We start from the raw sequence: 13248 nt of genomic DNA on the forward strand, positions 1-13248 counted from the left end.
GAGAGAGTCATTTCTCCTCGTATATGGGGGCCAAAAAAAATTGCGAAAAATTTTGAGTTAATCTTTCAGTTAGCTAGATTTATTGGTATTAGCTAGATTTATTGGTATTATTTTTATCGCGGTAGGTGACTTTGGTCGCAAAATTAATATACTTGTCGTTGTCAAAAAATTGTTTGATATATCATCTCATTATCTCTAGCCGCTTTATCCTGTTCTACAGGGTCGCAGGCAAGCTGGAGCCTATCCCAGCTGACTACGGGCGAAAGGCGGGGTACACCCTGGACAAGTCGCCAGGTCATCACAGGGCTGACACATAGACATAGGCAACCATTCACACTCACGGTTAATTTAGAGTCACCAGTTAACCTAACCTGCATGTCTTTGGACTGTGGGGGAAACCGGAGCACCCGGAGGAAACCCACGCGGACACGGGGAGAACATGCAAACTCCACACAGAAAGGCCCTCACCGGCCACGGGGCTCGAACCCGGACCTTCTTGCTGTGAGGCGACAGCGCTAACCACTACACCACCATGCCGCCTGTTTGATATATCATTTTGAAGCTAAAAGATTTCTCTATCTAGAGATACCATTTATATATGTTGTCAAAATATATTGTATTTTATGCCAAAGAATACATCCAATGGTGGAATGGCACTTTAAGCTCATATATGAGTCAAGGCAGGTGAGCGAATACTTTTGGCAATATAGTGCATGTCAATTGACTCTTCTGGCATTCTTATTCAAGGAGGGGGAAAGGAAAAAAAACCCCTGCCCTGTCCTTCACTCTTGTTTGAGAAGAGCTTCACAGTTCTAGAGCTCAACTCTGCATCATTTCATCCACTTCCTGTTCCAACTCGCCTATCAGCTGAGGAGTTATACCAGAGAAAAAGGAGATACCAAACTAAACAGAGAACAGATGTCCACAGCACTGGAGACTGCAGATTGAGGAAACGGTGTCGCGTCCTCTTACGAGTTCTGTAGTGAAATGAAACTGAACGAAAGGGCAAAAAGTTTTCTGATAAACAAACAGTATTCTGGTCTTTGCCTTGCACATAGAGACAAGTATCATTATTGTATTTTTTTTTTAGTTATTATTATTATTATCTGGGACAAGTTCAATATATGTGTTGAAAACGTGTTTAAAACGTCAGCAGGTTAAAGCACTTTGGCAAAGAATATTCGTCTTACAAACCCAAACTTCAACTCCTTATACAAGCTGTGATTATTTTTTTTGGTGATGTAGTTTTATATGACGTAGCAATGCCTTAAGTACTGTGTGTGGGTAACTGTATAAGAAAAGATCAATAAAAATCCATTTATGGTGTTTTTCAAGTTGTGAATATGGATTTCGAGTATTGATTGCAAAGAGAAATTCGGAAGAAGCAGCGCACTGCGCATGGGCACGGACCTCACCCAGGGTTTAATCGCCCTTATACATACACACATTAAATATAATCTCTGCTTCCATACACACACATACAGGTAAGCAGCTGGAAAAGTTCACAGCTCCCATCTGTTCCGAGAGGCTGTGAACCACTGACGTTTTATCTCACTGCCTAAAATTAACACCACTATTTATAGACAGAGAGAAATGAATAGTGGACTGAATGAAAGGATGTAAAACCTACTGCACAGAACAGAAGGATAGACCGTTATGAACAAGATGAGGGATGGCAGGGTTAATACAAAAACATCTCATCTTTCTTCCTCTCTCTATTAGCGTGTGGGAACAGAGAATTAATTGCCGTCATTAACGTCCTGCAGAGGAAATGGAGAGGAGAAGAGAAAAGAAAAGCAGAAAGCACAGCACATTGGACAAAATAATGCCTTAGGTAGCACTCGGTTATTTTCATAGGAAAACATGTGGCAGGATGGGTCTACTCTAATGTTCAGTATGTGTGCACGTGTACCAGCCCATAATAAGGGTTTTTGTGTGTGAGAGAGAGAGAGAGAGAGAGAGAGATAATTAATGGTCTGAGCTCTAAGCGCCCAAGCTTCCTCTCCGTCTCAGTATGTGCAACATTTTACATTAAAGATGGGCAGAGGAGTAAAAAAAAATGATCAGGGAAGTGACGGAGGGAAAATGTTTATTCTTTTATCATCTTCATCCATCCTGATTATGGAACAATGCAACTCAAAAAACACTGAGGGAAAGAAAAAAAAATATTGATTTAAAACATTTACAAGCATACATCTATGCACAGTCTGTTCTCTCTCTCGCTCGCACACACACACACAGTCTCTTTAATCCGAGTCTCGTATCTGTAAAGTCTGTGGTTACATGATGTCTGGACAGCAGTGTTGTGAAGAAGCTGCTGTCTGCTCACTAGTTCTTCTGTCAGCGTTGATGCCAAGTGTCAAAGCGTCTCTGTTCGTCTTGGAGCTTCTCAGCAAATCGGCGATCTGCACCTCGGCGTAGCTGATCTTTACGTGCCTTTGGGCTCAGTTCGACTTGGACCAGATCTTCCCGCTCCCGCGAAGCCTGTGACACGACCCCAAAGATCTTGATTAACCAAAATGTCAGCAAACTAACAAAATCAAAAGGTTTCAGACGCAGGATGGAGACAATTAGCGCCTTGTGAAGATTTGATTAGCATTGTGAGATATCCGTAATCCTCTGTAATAACACTTAACTCGAGGAAAATTGGAGCACAGCAAAACACACTTAATACTAATGAATCTAATGGATGGAGACAGTGCAAGAGCAGACACACTCCAGCTTGTCAAGTTGCAAACGCTTTATTATTATAGCTATCAGAGCAAACGCAGACATAAAAACACACGCACACAGCTGTGGGACGCTTTAAGTGTTCTTGGCTTTGCAAACGTTGATGTTTTACATTCGTTGCTAATCAGATTTAAATGTCTGGTTTGGATCCACCATCATGGTCCAGGTTCCTAGTTTACAGATGGAAAAAGCCCTATTCAAAGCCCTGCTACACACACACACACTCAGCACCATGCTGGGGTGGTGACTATACTTCAATCCTATATGAAAAGTATTATTTTAGTGTATTTACACTACCGTTCAAAAGTTTGGGGTCACCCAGATAATTTAGTGTTTCCCATGAAAAGTCACACTTTTATTTCCCACCATAAGTTGTAAAATGAATCGAAAATATAGTCGAGACATTTTTCTGGCCATTTTGAGCATTTAATCGACCCCACAAATGTGATGCTCCAGAAACTCAATCTGCTCAAAGGAAGGTCAGTTTTATAGCTTCTCTAAAGAGCTAAGCTGTTTTCAGCTGTGCTAACATGATTGTACAAGGGTTTTCTAATCATCCATTAGCCTTCTGAGGCAATGAGCAAACACATTGTACCATTAGAACACTGGAGTGAGAGTTGCTGGAAATGGGCCTCTATACACCTATGGAGATATTGCACCAAAAACCAGACATTTGCAGCTAGAATAGTCATTTAGCACATTAGCAATGTATAGAGTGGATTTCTGATTAGTTTAAAGTGATCTTCATTGAAAAGAACAGTGCTTTTCTTTCAAAAATAAGGAAATCTCAAAGTGACCCCAAACTTTTGAACGGTAGTGTATACTTTGAGTATTACTGAACTGGAATGCTTGTATTTGCAATAAAGCTTACTTTTTACTCCTTACAGGTTTATTTAGCTCTTCAACGTACTTCTTACAGACCTCCAAAGGTCTCTCTTTCCATCATCCAAAAGTCTTAGGCACCCTATTCTTTTTTTTTTTCAACCCCCATACAAACTTTGTTATAGATTTCTATTTTATGACTTCTACATTATCGAGTCAGTACAAAAACATTTTAGAGTCCAAACTTTCATTTTCCAGCACAAAATTAAAATGTAACAGAAGGGAAAACAACAACAACCTGTATCTGAGCAGCATGTTCCATAAGAGAGCGCTTTTCAGATGAAAAAAGAGAACATAATGAAGGCTGCTGGGTTTTGGTGCAAAATGAAGACGCGAGTGTGACAAAGTGTCCAGGAGAACTGTGGCTGGTTCTGGAAGATGCTCAGTAAAACCTACAGCTCACTTCCGCATAAAACTGCACTCACAGGACCTGAGACTTTTTTTTTTTTTAAAAGCAAAGGGTCGTCTCACACCAAATATCGACTTTGCTTCATTTATATTATGGCTTACTGCTTATGGTATTTTTTTTTAATATTTAAACATTATTTCATTATTTTTAGTCGACAGCATTTCTTTACATGTGCCTAAAGACAGTGTGTTTTTGTCGAAAATAATTTCCTTGATGAGGGATTTGATTTGCTCTGAATAAATTTCTCAATTAAAGGTTGTATTTCTCTCTCTCTTTTTTTTTTTTGCCAGTGTGAGATGAAGTGACTTCAACAAAAGGTGGATTTTTTTCCCTAACCCTTTTTAAAGAAAGAAAGAAAGAAAGAAAGAAAGAAAGAAAGAAAGAAAGAAAGAAAGAACGAACAACTTTATTCATCACACATTTGTGAAATTCCTCTCTGCATTTAACCCATCTGAAGCAATGAGCGCACACACTAGGGCTGCGTACCGGTACTGTACCGTGAAAATCGATTCGGTACAGGTCCAAAATACCAGATCATGAAGTACCGGTACTGTACCGATATAAATTTACACCAAGTATCTGTTTATTTTGTGACTGAAGATGCGTAAATCCTACCACAAAGACGAAAATTTAGCACTGGAAAAGACGTAAAATGCCGTGCTGAAACTTGAAATCAGAGCCATCTTTGATTTGAGATCCTCTCGCCACAGTCTCACGAGACATTGCGAGAGTTTGGCTGATCCAGCGTTCTGATTGGTCAAAAAGACTCAAAAGCAGGTCAGCTATTTTTCCTTTGCTGGCATTGGCAGCCTTTGTTGCTTTGTGTAATTTTGCCGCGTAAATTAAAGGCTGCGGACTGCGCGTAGTCTGTAATACTCTAGTGTAGTCACTTCTCGCTGTGAGACAACTTATGACTTTTTGTCCCAAGTTAACTATAGTGTGAGACTGAGAGGGTGACTGAGAAGTGAGGTAGGAAACCTAGTTATGTTCGGTTTTCTTTGAATAAAGATACTGACAAGTTGTCAACAGTTTATTAATGTTTCTGTCATTATTGAAGAAGTTCAGAAGAATTTATCAAATTGTTCAGGTACAGGTACAGGTCTGGACCTGTACCTAAACCTCTGTACCGGTACCTGTACCTGAGGTTACATTTAGGTACGCAGCCCTAGTGTACACATACCCAAAGCAGTGGGCAACCATGCTAACAGCGCCCGGGGAGCAGTTGTGAGCTAGGTCCCTCTCTCAAGGCCGTCCCATATTAACCTAACCTGCATGTCTTTGGACTGTGGGGGAAACCGGAGCACCCGGAGGAAACCCACGCAGACACGGGGAGAACATGCAAACTCCACACAGAAAGGCCCTCGCCGGCCACGGGGCTCGAACCCGGACCTTCTTGCTGTGAGGCGACAGCGCTAACCACTACACCACCGTGCCGCCCACTAATAGTTACAAGGGAGCCAATAATTGTGGAGACCACTGTATATTCTGTGACCTTCCAATGCTATGGAGATAATGTTCCTTACAAGTATGTAACATCCGCTTCCTGGTCAGCTTGCTCTCATTCGCATGTTTGACATTTACGATTTAATATCAGGCAGGCTCTGAATGTGTGTGTGTGTAAAAACCAGTCACACTACGGTTATTTGGGCAGATAATTGGTTCCGACGCGTCTCAAATGGGGAACATCCCTGTGAGTATCAGAAGGAGCAAATCAGACTCAAAAATCAGCCTGACTATCCTGCTGAAAACAAAAATCACTTTCATAATAGACTGGGAAGCCCTGGCCTAAAGGTTCGAGAAACAGCTTTGGGACCAAAAGGTTGCTGGTTTGATTCCCTGGACCAGCAGAACTGGCTGAAGTGCCCTTGAGCAAGGCGCCTAACCCCTAACTGCTCCCCAGGCTGCTCTGGATAACAGCGTCTGCTAAATACCTGTGATGTAATGGAATACATTTCTAGACAAGTTATCACCACCTGAAAACATGACGTTGCTTCGCTGCATTTCATCAGTTCACACATTCGAGTCCTTGACTACGTTTTTGGCTGAAAACGGCCACTTTGAACCGAGTCAGACTGACGCGCTGACCTACACGGTCCCTTAAGTATGACTGCTTAGTGCTTTTTCCTGCCTCGGTCTCCAAAATAACTTACCCTTTGACCTTTGAACTCTTTTTCCCCGGTTGCCGGGATTCCTGAGAAGAGGCAGGGTCTCGTGGCTCAGCTGGTTGATCTGCATCTTGATTGGACGCTGCTCCACCGGTGGCGGGGCCAGAAGATGGTGACGCAGAGCTGGCCTTCAGGGTTTTCTGTAGATTTGACACCTAAATAAAAAGGCACAAAAAAAAAAAAAAAAAGGTGGAAACCTCTGTGTTTAAGCACCCTAATAATAATAATAATAATAATAATAATAATAATAATAATAATAATAATGCCCCAAGTACCAGTCTTTGAAGAGGTTTCTGATAAATCCCTTTAATTGAATTTTGGATTTAAATTTGCTGGCTTCACAGAATAAACGCATTACACAATGCAGAAGTGCTGGGGTTTGTGGGGGTTTATCGCAAAACACATACAGTTTAGGATTTCACGCCAGCTGGCTACAAACCAGGTCTAATGTGCATCCTGGAAGCAATTCAAACGCAATACGGGAGGCTTGAGCAGGCTTTAGTGGTGGGAAAATTTTGTTCTACAATAACTGTGCGTTTCGAAAATCAAATTACATGTGAACAACAAATTTAATTGCTGCAAAGGATATGCACAACAGGCTGCGATTCCTTCTGCTGTGCATAGACAGGCTGTACATTACAACCAAAAAACAAAACCAAACACTCTATAGCAAGTACGTCCAGAATATACGAACGACTTAATAACGTTACACAAGGATCAAGTGTGACTTGGACCAGGAAAAAGTGGTTCCTTTTCTTTCTTGTTTTAGCTTTCCTTTGGGGTAAAAATGTACCTGCTGATATACTGGAGCTGGAAATGGAAAGTACATCCATTGTCGTTTATTGCTATACCATTCATTTAAAAAAATAAAATACAATTTTTATACATACATCAGCTCCAGAGAGTGCAATTTTTCACTATAGTTGAAAACTGCATTTGATATTTGACATTTCGATCATTTACTTTTGTGCATTTTGACATTTTTCATATAAAAATATCACTTGGATGGGGAAACAGCCAGAGTCGTAACCTGACCAAAGATTACTCCCGACCGTGAAGAATTACAACATGACGCTGGATGGAAACAAGCTGCCTGGTAATGCATTAGTGAAGTATCTTTTATATTATTGCATGCTATACCAGAGAAGATAAGGTACAGAAAATAAATAGCGCCCTTTAAATCCATGCAGCCACATTTCAATATGGCATGTAATTATCTTCGGGGAAAACACAAGTCAGTCAGACGGTCCAAGTAAAACAGCCAAATTAAATGCGCCTAGCCAAACAATGACAGTTTGACTGCATCAAAGCTCTCTGAACAATTTTCCATTTGGACCGTGCTGCAGATCTCCTGATTATTTCGGTGGAGTCTTCTATTAAAACTAAACACCGCAGCTCTAATTCTCACAACAGTGTGCATCTTTTACCTACACTGGTGCTTGAAAGTTTGTGAACCCTTTAGAATTTTCTATATTTCTGCATAAATATGACCTAAAACACCATCAGATTTTCACACAAGTCCTAAAAGTAGATAAAGAGAACCCAGTTAAACAAATGAGACAAGAATATTATACTTAGTCATTTATTTATTGAGGAAAATGATCCAATATTACATATCTGTGAGTGGCAAAAGTATGTCAACCTTTGCTTTCAGTATCTGGCGTGACCCCCTTGTGCAGCAATAACTGCAACTAAACATTTCCGGTAACTGTTGATCAGTCCTGCACACTGGCTTGGAGGAATTTTAGCCCGTTCCTCCGTACAGAACCGCTTCAACTCTGGGATGTTGGTGGGTTTCCTCACATGAACTGCTCACTTCAGGTCCTTCCACAACATTTTGATTGGATTAAGGTCAGGACTTTGACTTGGCCATTCCAAAACATTAACTTTATTCTTCTTTAACCATTCTTTGGTAGAACGACTTGTGTGCTTAGGGTCATTGTCTTGCTGCATGACCCACCTTCTCTTGAGATTCAGTTCATGGACAGATGTCCTGACATTTTCCTTTAGAATTCGCTGGTATAATTCAGAATTCATTGTTCCATCAATGATGGCAAGCCGTCCTGGCCCAGATGCAGCAAAACAGGCCCAAACCATGATACTACCACCACCGTGTTTCACAGATGGGATAAGGTTCTTATGCTGGAATGCAGTGTTTTTCTTTCTCCAAACATAACGCTTCTCATTTAAACCAAAAAGTTCTATTTCGGTCTCATCTGTCCACAAAACATTTTTCCAATAGTCTTCTTGCTTGTCTACGTGATCTTTAGCAAACTGCAGACGAGCAGCAATGTTCTTTTTGGAGAGCAGTGGCTCTCCTTGCAACCCTGCCATGCACACCATTGTTGTTCAGTGTTCTCCTGATGGTGGACTCATGAACATTAACATTAGCCAATGTGGGAGAGGCCTTCAGTTGCTTAGAAGTTACCCTGGGGTCCTTTGTGACCTCGCTGACTATTACACGCCTTGCTCTTGGAGTGATCTTTGTTGGTCGACCACTCCTGGGGAGGGTAACAATGGTCTTGAATTTCCTCCATTTGTACACAATCTGTCTGTCTGTGTGGATTGGTAGGGTCCAAACTCTTTAGAGATGGTTTTGTAACCTTTTCCAGCCTGATGAGCATCAACAATGCTTTTTCTGAGGTCCTCAGAAATCTCCTTTGTTTATGCCATGATACACTTCCACAAACATGTGTTGTGAAGATCAGTCTTTGATAGATCCCTGTTCTTTAAATAAAACAGGGTGCCCACTCACACCTGATTGTCATCCCATTGATTGAAAACACCTGACTCTAATTTCACCTTCAAATTAACTGCTAACCCTAGAGGTTCACATACTTTTGCCACTCACAGATATGTAATATCGGATCATTTTCCTCAATAAATAAATGACCAAGTATAATATTTGTGTCTCATTTGTTTAACTGGGTTCTCTTTATCTACTTTTAGGACTTGTGTGAAATTCTGATGATGTCTTCGGTCATATTTATGCAGAAATATAGAAAATTCTAAAGGGTTCACAAACGTTCAAGCACCACTGTAAATAAATAAAGCATAAAGTAAATGTCTGCCTTTAGACTGAAGCTCAGAATATTGCTCTGAATTCCTTCAGGGTCCCGCAGTTAAGAAATAAATAACCGCTCACAGGGTCAGATCAAATCCCAAACATATCCCATTTCTTACTGACCTCGGTCTCCACTTGCACTTTAACTTTGAGTTGGCTCTCTCTGTACTGGTTAGCTCTGGAGACTTGCTCTTCAATGCCACACAACACCGCCTCACATCCTGCACACCTGACAGTCAAAGAGATGACACGCTGCATCAAAACACTTTTCATCAAACGCTTACATGCAGTTTCTACCCGCAGATCAGACAGACATATACAGAGTCTCTCTCTCTCTCACACGCACCACTCCTGTAGCGTGTTGGCGATGTTTGGCAGCTCGTTAGGACCGAGGTCACGGCCCACGCTGAAGTCCACCTCCACCTGCTGGTTGCGCTGGTCCAGTTTGCCGTGGATGATGTCGCAGTAGACGGCCTCGATGAGCAAGTCCTCCAGCTCACGCACATTCTTCAGCTCCAATTGCTGGAGCAGCAGCGAGTAGGGCAGGCACTGGAGCAAACAGATGGCTGGCTTTGAGTCCATTTGAACATTAGGAAAAGGGTGGTTGTTTTTTGAAGCAGCAAAAACAAACAGTTCTGCGCATAATGACTCTGCACAGCTGAACACAGTAATTAACCCGAGGAGTCATATGAAGTGGACAAAAGCGTTTGAATATGAACTTGTTTTTTTACATGGTGTATTTCATGAATGTACATTTGAATGTTTTCTCGAAAGGTTACAGGTTTTGATATTTGAGCTACAGAGGGCAAAAACTCATCTCTCAGAATGACTGAATGACACAAAATCAAGCCAGTCATCCCTTCCCAGAGAAAAGCAGACACTGAACTAGCTAGAACATCACCCAAATAGTTACACTGATTATGCACTCAATGTCCACTTCATTACAAACACCTCAACATTCATGCAGTTATCCAAAATCAGCCAATCATATGGCAGCAGCAGCGCAATGCAAACAAACAAACAAAAACGCAGATACAGGTCAAGAGCTTCACGTAGTGTTCGAGATCCGACACTTTAACTGTGGCATGGATGTTGGTATCGTACGGAAGCCGCGAGAGGCCCTTCATATAATCTTTTTTTATTCACCTTGTTATCCCGAGATAAAGACATAAATTAATTCAGGATCTCGAGAAAACAAAATTATTTCATGATCTCGAGTAAACAGCTGAGAAATGGTTCATTCAGGTGCACCAAGAGACTTGTGATATGCTGACTTCGTGGCCATTTCTCATTCTGTATAGACGCAACTTTGGTCATTAGAATGTCTGGAATAATCGATCACCTAATAAGGCAATATTTTGATCAGGGGTTGACACAGGGAGAGATTGCATCAAGTCTTTTAATAAGGGATAATTTCAAAATTAGTCCGTGGCACCTCCGCAGAAGACTGGCCCGGCTTCGTCTCTACCGACGGAGATACAGTGATCCAGCTGAGATCATGAAATAATTGTTTTGTTTTCTCGAGATCTCGAAATAACGGTTTTGTTTTCTCGAGATCCTGAATTAATTATGTCGTTATCTCGGGATAACAAGGTGAATTAAAAAAAAAAAAACATTATATGAAGGGCCTCTCGCGGCTTCCGTAGTATCGCATGGACTGGTTTGAGTATTTCATACACTGCTGATCTCCTGGGGTTCTCTCACACAGCGTTCTCTAGAGTTTACACAGGATGGTGCAGGGGAAAAAAAAACTGAGCGAGTGACAAAGCCTTGTTGAGAAGAGAGGTCAGAGGAAAATGGTCAGAATGGTTTATATACAGTAGTTACTCATATCACTCCTTACAACCATGATGAGCAGAAAAGCATCTCAGCATGTACAGCCCGCTGAACCTTGCGGTGTTCCACTGCCGTTCGTCAGGAACAGGAACCCGAGGCTAACGTGAGCACAGGATCATCCAACCTGGACAACCTGGCGGAGGGGGAGATCACCTGTCCAGGTTGGGCGATTCCCGTTCTTCACTGACAGGAGTGAAACCCGATGTGATCTTCATGCTGTTGTAGCCCACCCACACCAAGCTCTGATGTGTTGTGTGTTCTGAGATGTTTTTCTGCTCACCATGGCTGTATTATATCCTTCCTGTCAGCTTAGACCAGTTTACTCATTCTCCTCTTATCTCGCTCATCAACAATGTGCTTCAGCCTGCAGACCCTCTGCTCACAGGATGGGGTTTTTTCCTCTACACCATTCTGTGTAAACTCGAGAGACTACTGTGTGAGAAAACCCCAGGAAATCAGCGGTTTCTGACATACTCAAACCAGTCCATCTGGCACCAACACCGATACCACAATCAACGTCGCAGGGCTCACATATTCCCCCATTCTAACGCTTAATGTGAACATTACCTGAAACTCTTGACCTGCGTCTGCATGATTTTTTGCATTGTGCTGCTGCCATACGATTGGCTGATTAGTATGAACGTGCATTATTTTTTTTCTAATAAAGCGGACAGGAAGTGTTTAACATCACTGTAGAAAACTAGCTTTTTAAGTAGAACATAAAGAATTATTTGTTGAACTACCCCCCTGGGAAACCCATACGATGCATGTTTGGTATGGTTTTTTTTTGTTTTGTTTTAATCTCTAAACCATAAACCTGTAAGATCAAATTATACTGCATGTTTTTAAACTAGGGCTGTCAAACGATTAAAAAATTTAATCGCGATTAATCTCAGAATTTCATACAGTTAATCGCGATTAATCGCATTTTTTTAAATCTGTGTAAATGAATAAGGCTTTTCAAGTGAAATGTTACAATTAAAATGGTGAACACATTTTATGCTAAAAGTACTTGTTAAAACCTGCTGGGACAAGAGAAAATGGTACGGGAGTTTATTCACTCACATACTAGGCAGTACTGAACATACAAAACATAAAATTGGATTTTGTAATGGATTAGGGAGCTGTAGTCTCAAATATAAAACATGGAGTCGCATACTACTGTGTCTCAGTTCAGACGTGACAAAAGAAAATAAAAATGAAATAAAACTTCAATTGTGCTGGAGCTGCAGTCAGTCACAGCCTATAGGACTTCACAGTGCTGTGCAAACAAAAATAAATTGCAGTTGGACTTCAATAAAGACATTTAGTGTCGTATCACAGTGCTACAGCATACTGAAATCTCACTTTACAAAAGTATTTTAGAACTACAAAGTGCATACCAAAACCAACTCAATCACACTTCTTTTGAAATGAAACTTTTGAAATGAAACCTCCCGTTTAACAGACCTCTCTCCATCACTCACACTTAGTAAATAGGCGTGCGCGATGTTATTCACCGCTACAACGCAAGGGGGCGCGAAGTCGCGAAATCACTAGGAGTAGTTGGTGGGTGTGGTTAGTGGAGTGTTTATCCTCCGGTTACTTATAACGACTAGAATTGGAGTCGTATAGATGTACGTACTTCCTCACTTCCTCGATCAACCGCTCTTCGTGCTGCTCCATCTTCGCTCGTGTTTGTAAAAATGCCGGTCGTGAAAACAAACCAAACCGGGAAAGTAGGGAAGCGGAAGTGCGTGTACAGCGGATGTAGAGTGGACCAATCAGAGCCCTCTTGTCTGCGAGGCTTCTGCGGTGGTCACAATTTTTGGGAGGTGCGCGCAGAGCGTCTGCGAAGGTGGGGGGGCTACGCAGACACTGTCTGTGACGCTATCTGCGAGGACTAGGTTGTCAGCATAAATTGGCCTTTACTCCCCACTCAACGATAAATTACAACTGTCTGCGAAAAGCTGTCTGCGAAAGCCTTGTCGCAAGAGCATGCAGAGGCCTTTAAGGCCAATTTATGCTGACAACCCAGTCCTCGCAGATAGCATCGCAGACAGTGTCTGCGTAGCCCCCCCACCTTCGCAGATGCTCTGCGCGCACCTCCCAAAAATTGTGACCACCGCAGAAGCCTCGCAGACAAGAGGGCTCTGATTGGTCCACTCTACATCCGCTGTACA

At 41.8% G+C, this 13248-nt stretch overlaps 1 protein-coding gene across 1 annotated transcript in view; it reads right to left on the reverse strand.

The window, feature by feature from the left end:
- Nucleotides 1-2072: 2072 nt before the first annotated feature.
- The window catches only part of cops7a (COP9 constitutive photomorphogenic homolog subunit 7A), a 31255-nt gene continuing 20079 nt past the window's right edge, over nucleotides 2073-13248 (reverse strand). The window contains exons 5-8 of the mRNA XM_060921577.1: nucleotides 9597-9799; nucleotides 9374-9479; nucleotides 6172-6341; nucleotides 2073-2484 (exon numbers count right to left, since the gene is read on the reverse strand). Of these exons, the coding sequence (XP_060777560.1) occupies nucleotides 2445-2484; nucleotides 6172-6341; nucleotides 9374-9479; nucleotides 9597-9799 (519 nt within the window). The 3' untranslated portion in view covers nucleotides 2073-2444. The remainder of the gene's footprint in view (nucleotides 2485-6171; nucleotides 6342-9373; nucleotides 9480-9596; nucleotides 9800-13248) is intronic.

The sequence above is a fragment of the Neoarius graeffei genome, chromosome 5, assembly GCF_027579695.1.
Source record: "Neoarius graeffei isolate fNeoGra1 chromosome 5, fNeoGra1.pri, whole genome shotgun sequence".
Classification (NCBI taxonomy): Eukaryota; Metazoa; Chordata; class Actinopteri; order Siluriformes; family Ariidae; genus Neoarius; species Neoarius graeffei.